The sequence below is a fragment of the Neovison vison genome, chromosome 6 (genome assembly GCF_020171115.1).
Source record: "Neovison vison isolate M4711 chromosome 6, ASM_NN_V1, whole genome shotgun sequence".
NCBI classification, from domain to species: domain Eukaryota; kingdom Metazoa; phylum Chordata; class Mammalia; order Carnivora; family Mustelidae; genus Neogale; species Neogale vison.
The window spans coordinates 169,789,198-169,811,982 of record NC_058096.1 but is presented as its reverse complement, the minus strand read 5'-3'; the positions used below and the strand labels follow the sequence as shown (position 1 = coordinate 169,811,982).

Sequence of the window (22,785 nt, the reverse complement as noted above, 5' to 3'; positions counted from 1 at the left end):
AACAGGATTATTCAGGACTTAGTTCTTGTTCCTCTATGCTCCTGTATTTACATTCATTTCCTCTCTTGTTAACTTCATCTAGTCTCTTAACTTTAAAATACCATCTAAATTTGATATACCTCCTTCAATTATATTTTCAGCCCAGACCTCCTAAATTCCAGACTCATATAGTCACTCTCAGACATCAAACCGACATCTCAGACTGAACTCTTGCTCTTTCCCACAAAACCTGCCCCACCAGCAGATTTTATATCTCGTTATGACAAATCCATTCTTCCAGCCATTGAGGCTAAAATCCTTGTAGGCATCAATTTCTCTTTCATAACTTACATCCAAACCACCAGAAAATTCAGTTGGCTGTACATTCAAAATACATCCCAAATCCAACCACTTCTTATTATCTTCACTTCTGCTATTTTAGTCTGAGCCATGATCATTATCTTGTCTGGGTTACTAGAATGGCCTCCTTACTGGTCTCCCTGGCCACCGTATAATCTATTCTCAGTACTAAGCCAGAACGACCCTTTAAAAATAAAAGTCATAAGTCAAGCGGAGAAAGACAACTATCATATGATCTCCCTGATATGAGGAAGTGGTGATGCAACATGGGGGCTTAAGTGGGTAGGAGAAGAATCCATGAAACAAGATGGGATAGGGAGGGAGACAAACCATAAGTGACTCTGAATCTCACGAAACAAACTGTGGGTTGCTGGGGGGAGGGGGGTTGGGAGAAGGGGTTAGGGTTATGGACATTGGGGAGGGTATGTGCTTTTGGGTAAATTGGAAGGGGAGATGAACCATGAGAGACTATGGACTCTGAAAACCAATCTGAGGGGTTTGAAGTGGCGGGGGGGGGTGGGAGGTTGGGGTACAAGGTGGTGGGTATTATAGAGGGCACAGCTTGCATGGAGCACTGGGTGTGGTGAAAAAATAATGAATACTGTTTTTCTGAAAATAAATAAATTGGAAAAAAAAAGTCAAATCATGTCACTTCTCTGCTTAAAATTCTTCATTGTATTGCTTTTACATTCAAAGAGAAAGCTAGTCCTTAAAAATGGCTTCAAGGGAAAAAAAAATGGCTTCAAGGGGATTTCTGATCTGGCCCTCTGTGTTGGAGATTAAAAGCCACAAATACATCCAATCAAGTATGCCTTTCTCTTTACAATTTGACTTTCTCATGCCTTCCATCAAAAAGCGGAATCAATTTCTCCATCCTGTGACACTGGGTTTGGTCATGGACTTGGCTTCAGCCAAATGAAACATCAAATGTGGCACAACAGAGACTTGAAATGTGTTTGTATATCGAGGCTTGCTCTTGCTGCACTGGGATCCCCAGTAGGCTTTACATTTCAGTTAATGAAAAGTCCATCCTTACAACCGTGCAGGCTAAAATCCTTGTACCACAAGGAGACCGTCTCCACTAACAGCCAGAACCAATTATAAGGCACGTAAGGGGGACCATCTTAGACCACCAGCTCCATCTAAGCCACCCAGCAATGATACTGGCTTCCACGGAAGACCAGCACAAAAACCATCCAACTAATCCCAGCCCAAATAGCTGACTCACAGAACTGTGAGCAAATAAAATAGTTGTTTTAAGTCACTCAGTTTTGGAGTGGTTTTACAGTAATAGACAACTGAGAAACTCTTAATACATCTTTGACACCCCAAATCCTACCATTCTTTCTTCCCTCTTGTTCTAGTTATACCAACTTCCCTTCAATTCTTTGTATATAATCAGGAACACTCCTGCTTTTGTTCTGGCTGTACCCTCTACTGGGAATGCTCACTTCTCAGACAGTTGTATGGCTAACCTGCTTATTCCTTTTAAGCCCTTCCTCAGTGTCTCTTTTTTAATGAGGCTTACACTTACTATCTTTTGAAAAATAGCAGTCTACCCCCAGCCCTTCTAATCTCACTTACCCACCTTTATTGTTTTTATAGCCCATCCTTCTCTAACATACACCACAGTTTACTTATTATGTTTACTATGTGTTGTCATCTTCCCCAACTAGAATGTAAGGTTCAAATGTGAGAGGAGTTTTATTTTATCCTTTAAAAGTTCACTGTTTGGAGGCCCTGGGTGGCTCAGTCATTAACTGTCTGTCTTTGGCTCAGGTTCTGATCCCAGGGTCCTAGGATTGAGCCCCACCTCGGGCTCCCTGCTGGGCCGGAAGCCTGCTTCTCTCTCTCCCACTCCTCCTGCTTTTGTCTTTGTTCTCGCTGTCTCTCTCTGTGTCAAATAAATAAATAAACTCTTTAAGGAAAAAAGAAAATTAAAAGCTCAGTTTGATATAGTGACAGCTCAATGTAAATAACACTTGTTTACAAGGTAAAGCATCTATATATGACCAGGTGATTACACATGTATGTTCTGAATTGCCATTGTAAATTCTGGGCATTTGTATAGAAAACTTAAGCAACATCAACACTGGTAAGGGATCGTCTGGACTTTCTCCATTACATATATGAGTTAAACATACAGATGTGTGGTGATGCAGGGTTATTAAGAAAGGAAAAATGGAATTATTCGTCTTTAGAACTCATCAAATCTGGAGATACTGTAATCTCATTTAAAAAACAGATGTTAAAGTTCAACATTGTCCCGCTTTCTAAAATTCTCCATTTATTACCTAAAGTCAGAAGCATTTCTCCCTCAAATTTCCCTTGAAAATATTCATTCTGTAGTTTAGAATGAACTCTTAACAAAGCATGTTACAATCTCATGTAAGGAGGACATATATGAACCCCAATCTATAGCAGTCTGATGTACCCAGATAGTCATATTAAGAATTAGAGATGCAGAGCAAGTACCTCATTTTTGAATATTTTAAATCATTGTTTCAATGACAGCATTTTAGTTCACCAGAGTCAATGAATAGTTTGTTAAGTGAGAGGGAGACATGGGGAGGGAAGCAAGAAAACAGTTTCATCTATAATCTTTTAAGCAAATTTTCTTCACTTATGAATTAATACAACCAAGGAGAAAATCAATTAAGAATGTTTAAATTACATTTCATGTTCCCCACCTCCCTGTCGACTGTCAGTAGGGGGGAAAAGAGTTAATTTCTGTTTTACTACCAGTCTCCACCTCCTATCCTTTGAGGGCTCTCCCACGAATTCTTTCTTTTTGACCAACCCATTCAACCTGAGCTAGCATTCTTAATAAAACACAGATAAGTAAACTGACCTTTTATAACCCCAGAACAAACAGAGATGTGCCAAGGTTTTAAAATCCAAGATACAGAACAAACAGAAAAAAAAGAGTACAAAGCAGAGCCACAAATCTCTTAATGAAGGCAGTATTTAAATTATTAACCATAAATCATAAGAGAGTAATTTAATATCAAATTTCAGAGTAAAAAATCTGGACCTTAAATCCAATGGCTCAAGGGCAAATAGTATTAATGTATATCCATTTTAAAATCAGGTAAAACTATAAAAAAATCTGTTTTGCTTTAGTATTACCTCTTAGGAAATAGATATAACCATTTATTGGCTCATTTATAGAACCAATTCAAAAAATCACGGTAAAATCAAGATATGACCAAGTTTTCTACTGAAGATTACAGAACAAATGTGAAAATGGTGGTTGTGTTGCATAAAGCTGGATCATCTTCCTATTCCAGTTGTATCTCAGAAATTTGTTCTTCTGATCTGAAGACATAAACTTTAGCACTGAGATACGTGCACACTGCTTTACAATTAGGAAAATTGCCAAGTCTTTGGGAAAAATACAGTGAAAACAAGTAGCTGAATGATAAGAACCTTTGTTTTTAATGTGAGAAATATTTCAAATGGCTCTAATCCAAGTTCTTATTTGTTATGCATGCCTAGCATCTTCAAATTTAACCCAAGCTTTTCCTAAGCTGCCAAAGGCAAATGAACTCTCTTGTTCACTGAAGGAAACACTTATTTTCTGATAACTTTTCTGCCTGAGAGAGTGAGGCTGACATTTACTCTGCACTGAAGCAGCCCATCACACGGGAGTCGGAACACTCCAGTATGATCTGAGCATGCCCACACCGTCAAAAGAGTGCTCTGTACATTCCGCCCAAATAGCTATGGGCAAAATGAACAACTGGGAAACACATAACATGCTTCTTGATTATTGCAACCTCAAACAAATCAGTCCAAAAATAGCAAATGCCCATGGCCGAGATCTACTACTGAAAAATGCTGAGTTTCAGCAGCTCAAAGCATTTCCTGTGTCTATCTATTCAACCAGCCCCCACTTAAAGCTGTAGAATTACAGGATTAAGGAAGAGTTTTTTTAAAAAAAAGACAGATACACACACATATACAACATACGGTTTCCGAGGAGAGTGAGGGTTCCATGCTTGTAAGGGAGAAAGAGGAGGAATATGCCGAATAACCCTCGGGTTTCTCCTAGATTTGAACATGCTGTACTGTGGCATGAGGTCAGCAGAGACTGACTCCAGCCCTGTGAGGCTGAATTCTACCCTGACAAAGCAGTATCACTGTAATATGAAGCAAAAGGATCCAGGGCATGTTGGCAGCTGTACAGAGTGGCTGTTCTAGAAAGTAATGGCAATTCCAAAACAAGAGATCTATGCTGTCACATGAGATAATCTTCAGCCCAGTTAAGCAATAAGCACCAAAAATACTTGAATCCTAAATACAGGCAGCTCAAAATATTAAAAGGTAGGAAAGAACTTTGCTCCTTAAACCTATTTTGTATCTGGAGGAGACGAACAGGAAGTGGGAAACTTGAAGAGCTATTGGTTGATTTGATTTGTATCACTAATATTATATTGATCTTGGTCTGGGTTGAGGCACAGTCTTCTGGACACTGTGACCTAGGTGAGAAGTCCCAAACCTTCTCTGTGATTTTACAATAGAGCAGGGAAAATATTTTGAAAATATATTTTTGGTAATGCATATACACCAAAATTGAAGATAAGGTAAATAATCTCATTTCTCACACATATCCAGAAGGCAAAGGTTGCACAAACCTAATGAACATTATTGTTTCTCTTTAGGTCACCAAGAATCTATGTAAGTGTACTGTTAGAAATTCTACCCTGAAATAAGGGGAATACTAAAAAAGTCTTATGCAGGAAAAGGAGCCAGAACATGGTATTTCTGCTAAGAGAAAATATGAGACAATGCACATATAATCCTTTAAATTTTGTGGTCTCCCTTACATTATAAAAGTTCTACTCCAGACCAAAGAGATCCAATTGTTTAATAAATAAAATTTAGCCAGGGAATAGCAGTAAACACAGGATACAGAGATAAAACAAAACTGTATTAAAGTACTACCGCAAGGTAAATTAAGTTCTTCAACAGTTCGGTATTAGCATAGATTAAAGGAAGTTAGAATTTAATTTTTTTTAAAGCGGGCTGCATGCCCAACGTGGGGCTTGAACTCACAATCCCGAGATCAAGAGTCACATGCTCTATGGACTGACCTAGCCAGGTGCCCCATTAAACTAAAATTTTAAGTAAGTTGAAAATTTACCTTATGGCATACTACTACTTAAAAAAAAAAAAAAGTCTTTCAAAACTCTCTGTTACTTACATAAAAAACAAACAAACAGCCAGGTATGCCACATAATGATCCTGATGATTAGGTCTCTTCCTGCTTTTCCCATTTGATCTCCTCTGTGTTCCATTCATTTGAACTACCCATTACTGCCATTTTACAGGAATAGAAATGGAAAAGTGCGAAGGTTAATAACTTGCTCAGACTTAAATGGCTAAGGCTAGGATTTAAACTACATGTACAATTCTCCAATTTTAGTATATGTGCTGCCGAAGCGAGCACTACATGTACAATTCTCACTCCACACTCTTACCTATTACGTAAATTATGTTTACAATAAGAATTCTATATTTAAGGAATCAGTAGAGACAGAATATGAGCACCCACAATAGAAAAGTGAATCACTGTAGGTTGGAGAAAAGTTTCAAAGAAAGAGGTAGAACTTAAACTGAGCTGTCATTCAAATACTTGAGGCACTGTGCTGGAAAAGCATCAAAGAACAAACATATGCCTACATGCTAGCTGGGGAAGACAGCCAATAAACAAATATAATAAATATATATCCATTGGTGATGAGTGGTATGAAGAAAAATAGAGCAGTATAAACAGGACAGAGGATGACGGGCCTCTCTGATAAAATAACATCTGACCAGAGATCTGAATGCAAGAATGCAGGTATCTGGGGAAAGGTAGTCCAGGGAGAGACACCAAGTTCAAAGGCCTTGAGGCAGGAATGGATTTGGTGTGCACAAAGATTGCCAAGGAGGATGAGACTAAGGAAGGCTGAAACTAAGGGAGGTAAAATAGAAAGTAAGGACAGAAAGGGTTGGTGGATGAAAGCGGACTGTGTATGACACTGTAGGCTACTGTAAGGAAGTCAATGGGAGTCTTGAGCAGAGTTAGGAAAGGTTTTAGGTTTTAACAGGATCACTCAGAGTAAAGAACAGACAACGCTGGAGTTAAATGAGGGCTGGGCATGGGAGAGTGCTTAGGAGACTATTAAAATAGTCCACACAAAACGACTTAAGTCAAGTACCTATGGCATGTTATCTGACATCCACTGAGGGAGCAAAAAACGGGTATTAACAAATACATAATGCGAGTAGGGTGGGAAGGTAAGGAAGAAAGATATAAAGGCTTTTCACTTACAAGATACACTAGTTTTAATTTTGTAAATATTAGGTCACCAATATTGGATTTAAAAAGGAGATATACCAAATTTGATTATTTATAGGTTTCTAGTTTCCAATCAAGGTTTTTTTGGATGTATATTTGTACCTGAACACCTAATAGGTGATCTTACAATTTCTAATACAATTTTTCCATTCATTAAGAATTGTACTTAAGATGTAATTCAACATCTTACTAAGTTTAGGAAACTTAAAAAATAAGTTGATTAAAAATAATCACCAAACAGGAGAAACTATTACTGGGTAGTTTCAGAAGAGGTAGTTTTAAAATACTGGATATTCAGCTTTCCATATTTATAAATTTTGCTTTAGATAATTTTACAGGGACTTCCGAAAGAACAATTTACTTTGAACATGAGGTTTTGTGTTGGTATCTAGACTGTCGAAGGAAATTTTGATTCCTGTTATAGGATATACAGGGAAGTGCCCAGGGAGGTCATTATCAATTGAAAAGGAATAATTGTATTGTTTTTGAGTTCTGAGCTTTTTTCTCATGATCTAAACAGAAGGTCAACAGAAAATATATTTGAGAGGGCAATAAAACATTTCTTTGGTGTATGGGGTTTATTCCACCGTGAAGCTAGGAGACATGAACTAATGTTTTTTATTTCCTTCTATGAACCAGAACAGGGACAGAAGGAAGCATCTGATAAGTTATATAAACCTGTATAGATACAGCACTATATAGCTTCAGTCTTTAGGCCAAAAATGAATAGCCCATTAGTAGGGGGACAAAAGAAGTTCAGCATTCATACCTCATCTACAGAGGAAATATGTGACTAAAAAAGGGATGAAACTGTTACACCCCTAAATTACTCTCCAAAGTCTAAAACAAAATTTTTTGAGAGGAGAGACAGATCCTGTATTAATTTATTAAATAAGTATTACCATGTATCAGGCCCTGTGTCTGGCATTTAGGGAGGAAACAGTGAATAATATGAACAAGTCTTGCTTGCTACTGACATTAGAGATCACTTGCATTTTCTAGACTACAATATTTCTCAACATTTTGTAAAAACTCACACCCCTCTTCAGTACCTTCTCATTCTATACACTCTGTACTCTCCCCAGCCTAGAATCTTCGTTTTGATTTCTGTAATTTATATTGTGGAAACAAGAATTGTACTGACTTCTCCCCTCCCTTGCAAATCATACATCTCCATCAGAGAGCCTGGTCTCTAAAGCCTCTAGGGATGTTATGAAGCACTATTAGGATCAAACACCTCATTTGTGGTATGAAAGCCAAGATACTGAAAGAAGTGAAGGGTGCGGTAGTGGCCAGATCAGATCTAGAATCCATCTCTTCTACTTCTCTGTTTATGTTCTTTCTACTACACCATGCTGTTGTCCTCTTACCATCTTTTTCCTACTTCATGCATTCACTCCATAGTAATCTGGTTTCTTGTGTTTACCACTGCTTAAAAACAAAGGAATAAAGAAATGAGCAAAAAACAAAAACACCCTCAATTTCTGCAATACTCATGTTGTAGGCTGTTTCCGGCTTAGTATTTGTGCCTTATATCTTCACTACATAAAAACCTCCATGGAAGCTTTTTGTTTTGGACAAATTACTTCTTCGGATGCTATCTGACTATGTGTTCAAAAAGGTTCCTTTCTATCCCCAAAATTAATCCCAAGGTTGTCTGCAGTGCTATGTGAGCTCTTTTGTGTTTTTTAAAAATTGATATAATCAATACATATAACATTGTATTAGTTCTAGGTGTATAACACAATAATCTGATATATGGGTATGTTGCAAAATGATTATCACAGTAAGTTAATTAACATCCATAACCATGTATGGTTACAAAAAAATTTTCCTTCTGATGAGAACTTTTAAGATCCACTCCCAGCATCCTTCTTGTGAGTGCTTTTGGAGCCCCATTCCCTATATGGAGAGTCAATTAATGATAGAGTTATGGGGGAAAGTAATTGGGTACACAAAGAATAAATTCAAATCTCTCTCAAGATGTGGGTCTAGAGGGTACCTGGGTGGCTCAGTCAGTTCAACAGCTGCCTTCAGCTCAGGTCATGATCTCAGGGTCCTGGGATCAAGCCCCCATCAGGCTCCCTGCTCAGCAAGGAGTCTTCTTCTCCCTCTGCCCCACCCCCCACTCGTGCATGCGTGTGCTTTCATATAAGTAAGTAAATAAGTAAATAAGTAAGTAAGTAAGTAAGTAAATAAATAAAATCTCTTCTAAAAAGATGTGGGTCTATAATCGTTGACACTTAGAGGAAAACAGCACACTTTGAACATACTTCAATCACAGTTTACATTTTTTTAAGTAACAGACCATCTTTAATTTCTCCCTCTTAGATACTGGAGTCTCAATGTTTTTGTTGAAGGAGTATGGATAATCTGGAAGGAAAGGTTTTTTGTTTTTTAAATAAAACAAAAAGCACTCACCATGTGTGAAAGACATTAATTTGGAGGCCCCTAATGAGCCAGCACTCCTCGTATTAATGCCCTGTACCTTCCTATGCCGAGTCTGGGTTTGGTCACAGGACTAGTACAGCAAATGAGCTTTAGTAAGCACGATGCAGAGACCTGTTAAGTGCTTGGAAACTGGAGACCGTTCTTTTGAACACTCCATGGAACCCACTGGCCATGCTGCAAAAAAGCCCAACCAGACATATAGAATACTAAGAATGGAAGAATCAAGGTCGCTGGCCAAATGCCACAGCTAAATTCTAAGCCAATGGCTAATACATATTGCTAGTCATGTGAGTGAGGCCATTTGGACCTTCTGGGCATCTCAATATCCCAGTCAACACAAAGGAAAGCAGAAGAACCACGTGGTCAGTCCACAGAATCAATACATATAAATAAGTTGTCACTTTATGCCATTAAGCTTTTTAAAAATGTTTTAAATTAGCACTATAAAATTAACTTTTCAGACATATGTACAGTTCTATGAATATTAAAACAGGCATAGATTCACGTAACGATCAGCATAATCAGAATAAAGAGCAATTCCACTGCTCTAAAAGACTCCCTTGTGAAAAATGTTCAGCATTACTAATCACTGGGGAAAGTAAATCAAAACCACAACGAAATACCACCTTAAAACAATCAGAATGGCTAGTGATGAAAAAGGAGTAAACGCTGGTGAGGATGTGGAGAAAAGGAAACCCTTATTTACTGTAGTGGGGCGGGGCGGGGGGGAGGAGGCTGGCAGTGTGTAAACTGGTATTACCACTGTGGAAAACAGTATTATAAATAGAACTAACAAGGTTCCTGGGTGGCTCAGCTGTTTGAGCCTCTGACTCTTGATTTTGGCTCAGGGCTATGGGGTCAAGCTCTGTGTAAGGCTCTGCACTCAGTGCAAGAGTCTGCTTGTTCCTCTCCCTCTGCTCCTCCACCCCCTCAAATAAATAAATAAAAATCCTAAAAAAACAAAAACAAAAACAGAATCACCATATGATCTAGTAATTCCACTAATGGATATTTACCTAAAGAAAACAAAAACACTAATTCAAACAGATATATGTACTCCTATGTTCACTGCAGCATTATTAACAATAGCCAACATAGGGAAGCCATCCAAGCGTTAAATGATCAACAAATAGATAAAGAAGATATGGTACCTAAATATAGTGGGATATTAACCATTAAAAAAAGTACAAAATCCTGCCATTTGCGACAACATGGATGGACCTAGAGGGAATTTTGTTAAATGAAATAAATCAGACAAATATCATATGATTTCACTTATATGTGGAATATAAAAACCAAAATGAACAACAACAACAACAAAATCCAAAAAACCGAACAGACTCTTAAAATACTCTTAGAGAACAAACCAGTGGTTGCCAGAGGTGAGGTAGTGGCGGGGGTGGGGTGTGTGTGTGTGAAACAGATTAAGGGGTACAAAGTTCCTGTTATAAAATAAGTCACAGAGATGAAAAGTACAGTATAGGAAATATAGTCAATGATACTGTAAAAATTGAAGGGTAACAAATGGTGACTGCACTTATCACAGTGAGCACTGAGTAATGTAAAGAACTGTCGAATCAATATGCTGTAAACCTGAAACTAATATAACACTGTATGTCAGTTATACACCATAAATAAATAAATAAATGGCTCCCTTGTGTAGTCACACCTAACCCCACCACTAATGCATAATCCATTCTTTTCACCATGATTTTGTCTTTTTTGAGAATGTGATATCAACAGAATCATACAGTATATAACTTTTGAGATGATTTCTTTTACTCAGCACAACGTCTGTGACACACATCCAGGATACTGTATGTATCAATAGCTATTTATTTTTATTGTTGAGTAGTAGTCCACTATATGGATATGCCACAGTTTGTTTATCCATTCACTTGCTGAAGGGCATTTGGATGGTTTCTACTTCTTGGCAATTATGAATAGTGCTGCTCTAAACAATGGCATGAAGAATTTTGTGGAAATGTAAGTTTTTACTTCTATAGATTAAAAACCTGGGAATGGAATTGTTGGGTCATATGTTAAGTATACATTTAACTTAAAAAGAAAATCACTAAAATGTTTTCCAGAGTAGTTGTACCTTTTTCCTTTCCTATAAACAATGCATTAGGGTTATTTGCCTGTGTCCTTGTCAGTATATGAAATGGTCAGTTTTCATTTGTGCCATTAGACCAGTAGTATCTCATCCTGGTTTTAATTTGCATTTCCCTAAGAGCTAATAATGCTAAATATTTTTCATTTATTTATTTACCACCATACATCTTCTTTGGTAAACAGACTATTTAAGATATTCAAATTGAACAATTTTTCAAATGGGTTGTTTTATTCCTGGTCAGTTTTGACAGTTTTAAAAATATACTCTGAATATATGGTCTTTGTCAGATATGCCATCTGCAAAATTTCCTCCCAGGCTATAGCATGCCTTCTCACTCTCTTAATAGTGTTTTTCATCATTAAAAAAATTTTTAAAAAAAATTTTGATGAATTCCTTTTTATTTTTTAATGTTATGAATTGCGCTTAAGGTGTCATACTTAAGAACATTTTGCCTCATCCTTTTCTATGTATTCCTATGAAGGTTTTATGTTTTACAGATGGATTTATGAATTATTTTGAGTTAATTTTTATATAAAGTGTAAGATCTACATAGAGGCTCATATTTTTGCATGTGGATGTCAAATTTGTCCAAAATCTTTTTTAAAACACTAGCTACTTTCCATTGAATTATCTTTGCATTTTAATGAAAAATGAATTGGTGATATTTAGTGGTTCTATTTTTGGACTTCCTATTCTGTTTCAGCAATCTATCCTTTTGCCAATGTGATACCATCTTGATTACTGTAGCTTTGTGATAAATCTTGAAACTGGGTAGGATTAATTCACTCAGCTTAACCTTCTTTCACAAAAATTGATTTGTCTACTCTAGTTCCTCTGCCTTTTCATATAAATTTGAGATAATCTTGTCTATAATTACAAAAAAATTTTGCTAAGATTTTTTACTGGAATTGTATAAATCTATGGAACTGGACAGAAATGACATTTTTAGAATGCTGAGTCTTCCAATCCATGAATATATCTCTGTATTTTTTTTTATCTTTAATTTCTTTCATCAGTGTTTTACAATTTCAGCATAGAAATCCTGCAATATGATTTTTATACTTCAGTATTTTTCTCTTGACGCCATTGTAAATAGTAAACCCTTTCCCCCAACTGTTCACTGCAAGTATATAAAAGTTCAATTGTTTTGTGTGGGTTGGCACTGTTATCTTTAGATCTTGCTAAACTCATTTATTAGTGTTTAGAATTTTTTTCTGGATTCCTTGGGATTTTCTATGTAAGCAGTGTCGTAGCTATGAGCAGAGATAGTTTTATTTCTTCTTTTTCCATCTGTATGCCTTTTATTTATTTTTCTTGCCTAACTGTACTGGCTAGCACTTCAAGTACAATGTTAAAATAGTAGTGGTCAGAGAGGACATCCTTGCCTTCTACCTACTTTTAAAATGTAACGATTCAGGGTTAACCATTATGTATGATGTTAGTTGCAGTTTAAAATTTTTTTTGTTAGATGCCCAATCCGTTGAAGAGATTTCCTTCTACTCCTAGTTTGCTGAGAGTTTCAAATAATGAATGGTTAATAAGTTTTGTCAAATGTTTCTCCTGTATCAAATGATATATGGCTTTATTTGGGTTGTCAATATTGTGAATTATATTGTTTCATTTTCAAATACTAAACTAGTACTGCATTCCTGATACAAACTATACTTGGTCATGATATTATTCCTTATATACATTGTTATGTTCAATTTGTTAGTACTTTGTGGAGTATTTTCTCATCTATGTTTATGAGCGATATTGGTCTGTTTTGTCCTCTTGTATAGCTTTTGTCTGGTTTTGATATCAGAGTAATGCTGGCCTCATAAAATGGAGTCCCTGTCTCTCTTATTTTCTGTAAGAAATCACAGAGAGTTGGTATATTTCCAGAAATGTGTGGTAGAATTTGCCAGTGACTTTATGTAATTTTTTTTTCAGAATGTTTTGAACTACAAATTTCATTTCTTTAATAGTTCTAGAACTACTCAAGCTCTCTTTTCGACTTAGATGAGTTCTGGTAGTTCACTGAGAATTTGGTCTCTTCCATTAAGTTGCTGATTTATGTATTTCAATTTGTTTATAGTAGTTCCTTATCATCTTTCTGATGTCTGTGGGTTTATAGTGATATCTTCTCTTTCATTCTGGACTTTAGTTCTTCATATCTGCCATCATCATCTTGCTAGAGATCAATTAAAAAAAATTTTTTTTTAAGATTTTATTTATTTGACAGATGGAGATCACAAGTAGGCAGAGAGGCAGGCAGAGAGAGAGGAGGATCCCAGGATCCTGGGATCATGACCTGAGCCAAGGCAGAGGCTTTAACCCACTGAGCCACCCAGGCGCCCCTCAATTTTTAAAAAATTTTTAAAAAGATTTTATTTATTTGAGAAAAAGAGAGAGAGAGCGCACGTGAGCAGGGGGAAGAGAGAGAAGCAGGGTAGGGATCCCAGGCCCCTGTGATCATGACCTGAGCCAAAGGCAGATGCTTAACTGACTGAGTCACCCAGGTGCCCTGAGATTTATCAATTTTATTAATCCTTTTTATGAACCAGCTTTTATTTTCACTGTTTTACTCCAATGTTCCTTCGTTTTAAGTTCCATCGGTTTCTACTCTTATTTTTATTACCTCCTTCCTTTGCTTGCTTTGGGTTTATTGGGTTTTTTAAAGATTTTATTTATTTATTTGACAGAGAGAGATCACAAGCAGGCAGAGAGGCAGGCAAGAGAGAGAGGAAGAAGCAGGCTCTCCACTGAGCAGAGCCCGACAAGGGCCTCCATCCTAGGACCCAGGAACCATGACCTGAGCTGAAGGCAGAGGCCTAAACCACTGAGCCACCCAGGCACCCGGGTTTATTGTTTTTACACTTCTTCAGATTTGTTAAGGCTGGTGCTTAGATTGTTGATTTGATACCTGTTTTCTTATGTACGTTTTTAATGCTATAAATTACTCTCTACTACTTTAGCTGCACCCACCCATTTTTAAAAACAGATTGTCTGGGGGCACCTGGGTGGCTTAGTGGGTTAAAGCCTCTGCCCTCTGCTCAGGTAATGATCTCAGGGTCCTGGGATCCAGCCCTGCATCGGGCTCTCTGCTCAGCGGGGAGTCTGCTCCCTCCTCCCCCGCCCCCCCTCTGCCTACTTGTAATCTCTCTGTCAAATAAATAAATAAAATCTTCTAAAAAAAAAAAAGGACTGATTGAAAGCACGCATGCAGTGGGGAAGAGGAAAGGGAGAGAAAAACTGAAGCCGACTCCATATTCAGTGCGTATCTGAGGCAGGGCTCCATCTCACAACCCTGAGATCACGACCTGAGCCTAAACCAAGAGTCAGACGCTTAACCAACTGCGCCACCGAGGCGCCCGTCCCCCAGATTTTTGCTATGTGTTTTTTATGTTTTCAATTTCTCTCAGCTCAAAATACTTACCAATTTCCTCTGAGACTTTCTCTTTGACCCATGAATTATTTAGAAGTACACTATTTCACATCTAAATGTATTTAGGTATCTTCCTGTTATCTTTATGTTATTGTTTCCTAGTCTAACTCTCCTATGGTCAGAGAACATATCTTATTTCAATTCTTTTAAATTTATTTCAGGTTAGTTTTATCATACATGATAGGGCCTATCTTGACTGGTACCCGGGGACTTGAAAAAATATATATTCTGGGGCTGTTTTGTTTAAAGTGTTTCATACACATCAACAGATCCGGTTGGTGGAAGGTGCTACTTGGCTCTTTTTTCAAGATTTTATTTATTTATTTGAGAGAGAGAGAGACAGAGCAGGCAGAAGGGGTGAGAAAGAACTAGACTCCCCCCGCTGAGCAGGGAGCCTGACACAGGGCTCAATTCCAGAACCCTGAAATCTTGACCTGAACTGAAGGCAGATGCTTAACTGACTGAGCCACCCAGGCACACCTAGTTCTTCTATATACTTGCCAATTTTCTGCCTACTAGGTTCTATAGATCACCGAGAGAGGAGTGCTGAAGCCTCTAACTGTAATTATGGATTTATCTCCCTTTTCAGTTCTATCCATTTTTTCTTCCAGTATTCTCAAGCTCTCTTATTAGGATAGCATTTAATATTTTATGTACATATACAGTTTTAGAGCTGTTATGTTTCCTTGGTGAACTATTTTTAATCCTTATGTATTATCTTTATTTCTAGTATTTCTAGTAATTTTCCTTGCTCTGAAGTCTACACTCAAGCTTTTTTTTTTTTTTTTTTTTTTTTTTAAAGATTTATTTATCCTAGAGAGAGAGAGAGAGAATCCACACATAGACTTTCTGGCTGAGCATAGAGCTCAGGGCAGGGCTCATTCTAGGACCCAGTGATCATAACCCCAGCTGAAACCTAGAGTCAGCTGCTCAACTGACTGAGCCACCTAAGTGCCCTGAAATACACCTTTCCCTGCCCCTTTTCCTGTAACTTATTTACATCATTATATTTGAAGTAAATTTTTTAAAGAAGCAGGAGATAATCAGAGTAGTTTTTTTTTTCATCACTCTGGGGGCATCTAAGTGGCTTAGTCAGTTGAGCTGCCAACTCCTGGTTTTTGGTTCAGGTCATGATCTCAGGGTTATGAGACTGAGCCCTGCAACTGGGTTTCACACTCAGCATGTAATCTGCTTGAGATTTTCTCTCTCTCCCTCTGCCCCTCCCTGCTCTCACACTCTTTCTAAAATAAATGAATAAATCTTTTAAAAAAATCCAAGCTAATAAGCTGTCATTTACTTGGCATGTTTACATCATTTACATTTACTGAAATTACCAATATGTTTGAATTCAGGTCTCCAATTTTATTATTTGTTTTCTGTCTGTCCATCCTTTGTTTTTCATTCCATGTTTTTTTTCTCCCTTCTTGGTCTCTTCTGGGTTATCTGAACAGTTCTTAGTATTTAATTTAATTTTTTATTAACATATATTACTCGTTTCAGGGGTACAGGTCTGCGATTTGTAAGTCTTACACAATTCACAGCATGTACCATAGCACATAACCTTCCCAGTGTCCACCACCCAATCACCCCAACCCTCCTACCCACCATCCCCTCCAGCAACCCATAGTCTTAGTATTTCATTTTAATCTACTGGGTTTTTTACTACATATTTTTGGGAGGTCAGGTTTTGTTTTTTTTTGTCATTGCTCTAGGGATCACAATATACACATGTAACTTTTCACAGACTACTTAAAATTAACATTTTACCACTTTAAGTTAAAGTACAAACCTTATCATTATCACCATTTTAGGTTCTTTTACCCTCTCTTCATACGTATTATGTATTTATATATAGTGAAAATCCTATTATTGATTTATAATTCTTTGCTTTCTACTGTTAATTGAAGAATTCAAGAGAAGTATAAATATTTTACAGCAGGATCTAGTAGCTGTAAATTCTTTATTTTATCCTCATCCGTGAGGGATACTTTTGCTAGACATAAAACCTTAAGTTGATACCTCTACCACCAGCACTTTAAAAATGTAATTCTACTTCTTTCTGTCATCAAGATTTCTGATGAGAAATATGAAGTCATTTGAACAGTTGTTTCCCTATAAGCACTGCATCTTTTTTCTCTGCTTTTGAGATTTTTTTTTCCTTTGGTTTTGGTGTCATGATAGCTTTAGTTATTATGTGTTTGGGTGTGGGTTTGTCTTTATCCTTTTTTGGATTTCCTGTATCTATAAGCTTAAATCTTGAATCTATAGGTTTAGGTTATTTGCCAAATTTGGGAAGTATCTAAGCATTATTTCTTCAAATAAATTTTCTGTACCACTTCTTCACCTGTCCTGTTGGAACTTTAATGACATGAATCTTAGACCTTTGTCATTATCCCACAAATCCCTAAGTTTCTCTTCAGTTTTTTTCTCAATTCTCCCCCAAATGACAGGATAATTTCTACTTACTATTTTCATGTCTATTTTTTCTCTGTCATTTTTATTCTGCTCTTGATCCTATTAGGGTTATTGTTTTTTCATTTACTGTATTTTTTGGTTCTGAGTTGCTCATTTGATCCTTTACCTCTTTTATTTCTTTGTTGAGACTTTTTATCTTTCTATTCAAGAATGTCTGTCCTTACTTGCTGGAATATTTTTAGAATTGCTGTTTTAGTTTTTGTCAGCACTATGTCTGTTTTTTTTGGCATTGGAATCTTTTGACTGACTTTTTCCAAGTGAATTGATTTTCCTATTTTTTTTCAAACGCCAAGCAACCTTTTTATTGTATCCTGGACTGTTTGGACATTATAAGATTTTATCTAGGTCATCTTAAAATCCTATGGAGAATACTGGTATTTTTCTTTTAGTAGGCAATCAACCCAGTTTTCTTCAGGCCATAGTTTCTGACCAGCCTTCTGTGGATTGTGGTTTCAATTACGTTTTTAAAGTCTTTGCAGTGGTATTTGGATCTGTCCCATATGTGTACCACTTGTTGCCATTCTGGTGCCCAAGCAGTGGTCTAACCCATACTTCATTTTTCTGGAGCCAAGCAGCTGAAGGAGAGAGGAAAAAAAGCAAATGGGGATATTTTACCTTTTTGGGACTAAAGCTCCACTAATCAGAGAGAAAGTTTCCCTGCCCCCAGGGCTTTAGGCTCTGGTCAGACCCCAAACTGCTGCCACCACAGAACCTCTTGAAGTTCATGGCACAAGAGAAGAGAGAGAAAAAAAGGACAATAAGAGGTTTCTGTACTTTCTCTGAGCATTAGAATATCACCCTCTTATTCCTTGCACCTGAGCTGATGGTTTCTCCTAGAGTTCTCTCTATTAACATTGGTGCCCACTTCTGTGTTTTAGGCTGTGCTGACTTCAGGCCTGAGGATACCAGAATGGGAGAAATCTGAGTTTAACCTTAGTTCTACAGTACTTCAAGATCTGCTTTTCTTTCCTAGGCTGCCTATTACAATCTACCTTTCAGAATTTTCAAATAGCTGCTCTATGACAGGTTTTAAAAACTGCATTCAGTGGGAGAGACTGGGTGAAGTGTACCTGCTCCATCTTACTCAGAACCAGAATTTTACACTACTAAGTTTGGAGGTGATTTGTTACATAGCAACAGATGACTGGTACAGAATCCAACTCAAGAACCAATCATGTAAATGCAATGCACATAAAAAAACACATTCTTTACACATTTTTTTCTAGAAAAGTCATCAGATAATTATCAGTTAACTATTAATTACTACCACTAATTAAGTAGTGGAATATTCTAGGCTTTCTTAATTTGGTTCCTAAGAAACAGATTCAGTTTCATTATTGGAGTAATCAAAATGATAGCAATGAAAAACTGCGAACACTTGTTTCTTAGAAGTGGGTTTATTCTGCCGTCAGATATAATTTGTCAATAAAGGACTGGACATCTCATTCTTTCATGCCCTTGCTAATCATCAGTCAGAAGAACTAAGAGAATCATGGAGGACACTGGAATGACAAGGATAAATTTGGAAAGTGAAAACATCTTATGAGAAATTCTTTTCTTCAAAGTTATTCTTGTATAGAATTTCTAAAAGGTTTTTTATACTCTTGAAAATAAAAATATTTTACCAGCAGGCAGCATTTCATTCAGAATACCCTACTAAACTACATAATCAAGAATGAGATGTTTCCTGAGGGAAAAATCTGGGATGTCAATCAGCTCCACTCTATCTTCATAAGCTCTGCCCAACATAAGCAAATTACCATGAATAAATCAGCTGTATAGATATCATTTCACACCCACATTCAGGCCAAATTTTCAAGTGTCTGTAAAGATGTGGGGTAACAGGAACTTTCAAACACTGCTGATGGGAGTTGGTATAGTCATCTAGACAACAATTTGGCCATGTCTAGTTATATTAAACATGAATATATTGCACAACTCAATAATTCAATTTCTAGATATATATACTAGAAAAACCCTCTTGCATATGTGTGCAGGGAGACATTCTGAAGAATACTTATTGCAGCACTTGTTTATGAAAAGATGAAATAATGGAAATATCCTTTATACCTATTAATAAGAGAATCAATCCAAATTGTGGTATATTCACCCAAAAAAATACTGCATAACAATTAAATAGAACAGAATTGTATGTCTCAGTTTGATTAAATTGCGAAAGGATGAAACTGGGTGAAAAAAGAAGTTATAGAATACTATATTATTTATGAATACATGTATACATAATAAAATTACATAAAATATGTTCATGAAAAATACTAAATTCAGAATAGTTATGTTCAAAGAAGGGGGAATGGATTGAGGAGTGGTACACACAAATTAAACTTTCTCTGAAGCAAATATAGCAAAATCAGAAGTCTGAAAAAGTCTGGTAATGGTCCTTGGACACTATGTTATTCTCTGTTTGTCTGAAATATTATAAATATGACAAGCAAAAAAGAAAAAATTATGAGAATATATATACCAGTTACATTACTGTGTAAACAGTTACACGAACACTCATGTGTTTAGTGAAAAAATATTTTTTAAGCTTTTATCTGTTTGTCTTATTGTCCTTTTCTTCTTTTGTGCCATGAACCTCAGGAACACAAGCAGGGGAAACAGCAGGTAGAGGGAGAAGCACTCAATCTCAGGAGCCCAGGATCATGACCTGAGCCAAAAGCAGACCCTTAACCAACTGAGCCACCCATGCATCCCAAAAAAGTAAGATTCTGCCAATACATTAGCTACATACACACACATACAATAAAGACTGTTTAGGAAGGCTGAGGGGGGCTCTAGGTGGCTCAGTTGGTTAAGCATCTGACTCTTGATTTCAGCTCAGGTCATGATCTCAGCTCTGTGAGATCAAGCCCTATGTCAGGCTCTGAGCTGGGCCTGGAGCCTGCTTAAGATTCTCTCTCCCTCTGCAACCCTCCCACCACCTCCCACTTGCATGAGCATGCACACACACCTCTCTGTTACAAAAAAAAAGAAAGAAAGAAAAAAAAAAAGGATAGCTAAGAGAACCAGGGGCTATGAAGGTTTAAGTACATTTCAAAACGACACAAATGAGAGCAAGTGATGTGAACATGTGTAAGAACCCTAATGACCAGGCTAGCTTCTGTTATGTCTTAAGTAACGATCTCATCAATCAAGAGTCTAAGGAGAGCTGAGCTGTCTTTTTTATTTTTAAAAAAGATTTAAGTTATTTATTTATTTGACACAGAGAGAGAGAGAGAGAGAGAGAGATCATAAGTAGGGAGAGAGGCAGGCAGAGAGAGAGAGAGAGAGGGAAGCAAGAGAGAGAGAGAGAGAGAGAGAAGCAAGCTCTCTGCCGAGCAGGGAGCCTGATGTGGGACTCGATCCCAGGACCCTGAGAGAATGACCTGAGCCAAAGGTAGAGGCTTAACCCACTGAGCCACCCAGGCGCCCCAGAAAACTGAGCTGTCTTATGATCTCTCTGCTTTCCCTAGCTATCATCTGCTACAATACAGTACAGCAGGTTATTTGACATATGTTGTAGTTGGGCAGTGGTTGTACTCAAAGATGGGGACTGGTAGAAACCTATCTACTACCTGAGGGTGCTTTTCGAACCTCTGGGAAGGGTACCATAGACTGAGTAGGGCCAAAGGACTTGCTCTTGCCTGTAGAACTCAAAAGTGGTATACTACAGCCAGAGCAGCAACTCTACCCTTTTGTGCTAGCTCTTATATGACTCAGTAGGGAAGGGGGTAGGGAATGTGTCTTTCTAACCATATAAATGATCCAGAAATCTGCCAGGTCATCTAGGCTGAGGCTGCAGATTTCTTACAAGGAAGTGCGGGCAGGTTACATGCTCCAGAGTCTTTGTTCATTTGGTACCTACTAGCAAAAACGCCAAACTATCTATTGTACTGACTCCTCTGCAGTTATAAGTGTAACTGGCAGGATATGTCTAGAACCCCCAGGAAGCCTGCCAGAATGCTACACTGCAGTCATTCAGGACAGATAAGACTGCAGCAGTTATTTTAGCACACAGTTGTCACACTTTAGACATATCCCCTTATGTTAGTAGTACAATGTTGGGCAAAAATAAGTCCAGGCAGTTGAATCACTGTGATAAAAATGTTCCTCCTTTAAAATATGAGGGTTGGTCCAAGTACTGATAACCATTCTTTTGGGTTTTGTGTTTTGTTTTTGTTTTTTCCTAGGGGTGAAACACATGGCTTTTGCCATATGCTTTTTTTTTCTTCCAAGTTTTTATTTAAATTCTAGGTAGTTAACATAGAGTGCAGTATTAGTCTCAGCTCTAGACTTTAGTGATTCATTACTTAGATATAACACCCAGTGCTCATCACAACAAATGCCCCCGTTAATGCCCATGACCTGCTTAACCCATGCCCCCACCCATCTTTCCTCCAGTAACCATCAGTTTGTTCTCTATATAATAACCATTCTTTTGAAGTCTGAGCAGCCTTTACTTTCAGTTACAAAAAATTTCAAAGATAGAGAGAAACAGAATGTTATAATGAACAGCTATATATCCACCACCTAGATTCAACACTGTTTACTACCGTATTTTGCCTTTACACACACACACATAGCTAAACCACTTAAATTACATGATACTCCACACTAAAATACTTCAGCATCTCTATACAAAACAAATTTTTTTTAAGATTTTATTTATTTATTTGACAGAGATCACAAGTAGGCAGAGAAGCAGGCAGAGAGAGCGGAAGAAGCAGGCTCCCTTCTGAGCAGAGAGACCGAAGCAGGGCTCGATCCCAGGACTCTGGGATCATGACCTGAGCTGAAGCAGAGGCTTTAACCCACTGAGCCACCCAGGCGGCGCCCCTATATAAAATCTAAAGCCATTTGCCTAAATACCATACACCATCTACAATACCATTATTCTGCCTATTAAATTTACCTCCACTTTCTAATATCATCTAGTACCTAGTGATATTAAGAGATTAAAATATATACAAACTTCCTAAGTGAAATAAGTCAGAGAAAGAAATGATTTCACTCATATATAAAATTTAAGAAGTAAAACAAATGAAGAAAAAAGACAACAATAAAATAGACTCTTAAACCACCAGAACAGACTAGTGCTTATCGGAGAAGGCCGATAACCTCCTTGGGGGGTTGGGTGAAATAAATAAAGGGATTAAGAGTACCCCTACTGTGGGGGCACAGTAAGGTCAGGAAAACAAAAAAACAATCCAACTCCATAACTGTACTTCTTTTTCAAAAGAAAGAATTTTTAATTTTCACATCCCACTCAGATGCTCCATTAATTAAGAATACCGAGGACTGGAGTGGATCTCTATATTTTATTACACCATTCTGTTGCAATACCAATTATTTCAAAATCTACCTTACTTCCCCAAAAAGTGAGATGACTTGTAAAATTTATGCATTTTTTATAAACTCAATAAAAATAATGAATAAAGAACAAATATCTTAGAGGACAGGGAGATAAATAAATGAATTAGAAATATAAACTAAGGTTAGTTACTGCAATTGACTACTTCTGAATTTTCTGACAAACACAGCAAAAATGAAAATACACTGTACTTTTTCATTAGCTATATATAAGTGCTTAAGAAATTATCAGTATACTTAATTGGAGGAGAAATATGCATG

At 37.2% G+C, this 22,785-nt stretch overlaps 1 protein-coding gene across 5 annotated transcripts in view; it reads right to left on the bottom strand.

The window, feature by feature from the left end:
- The window catches only part of TMCC1 (transmembrane and coiled-coil domain family 1), a 255,429-nt gene that overhangs the window by 58,927 nt on the left and 173,717 nt on the right, over positions 1-22,785 (bottom strand). The window contains exon 1 of one of the 5 annotated variants that reach the window (XM_044252936.1): positions 4,312-4,387. The exons of the other annotated variants lie outside the window; for them this stretch is intronic. Coding sequence (XP_044108871.1) covers positions 4,312-4,338 — 27 coding nt within the window. The 5' untranslated portion in view covers positions 4,339-4,387. Of the gene's footprint in view, positions 1-4,311; positions 4,388-22,785 lie in introns of those variants that run through there. 5 annotated transcript variants of the gene reach the window in all.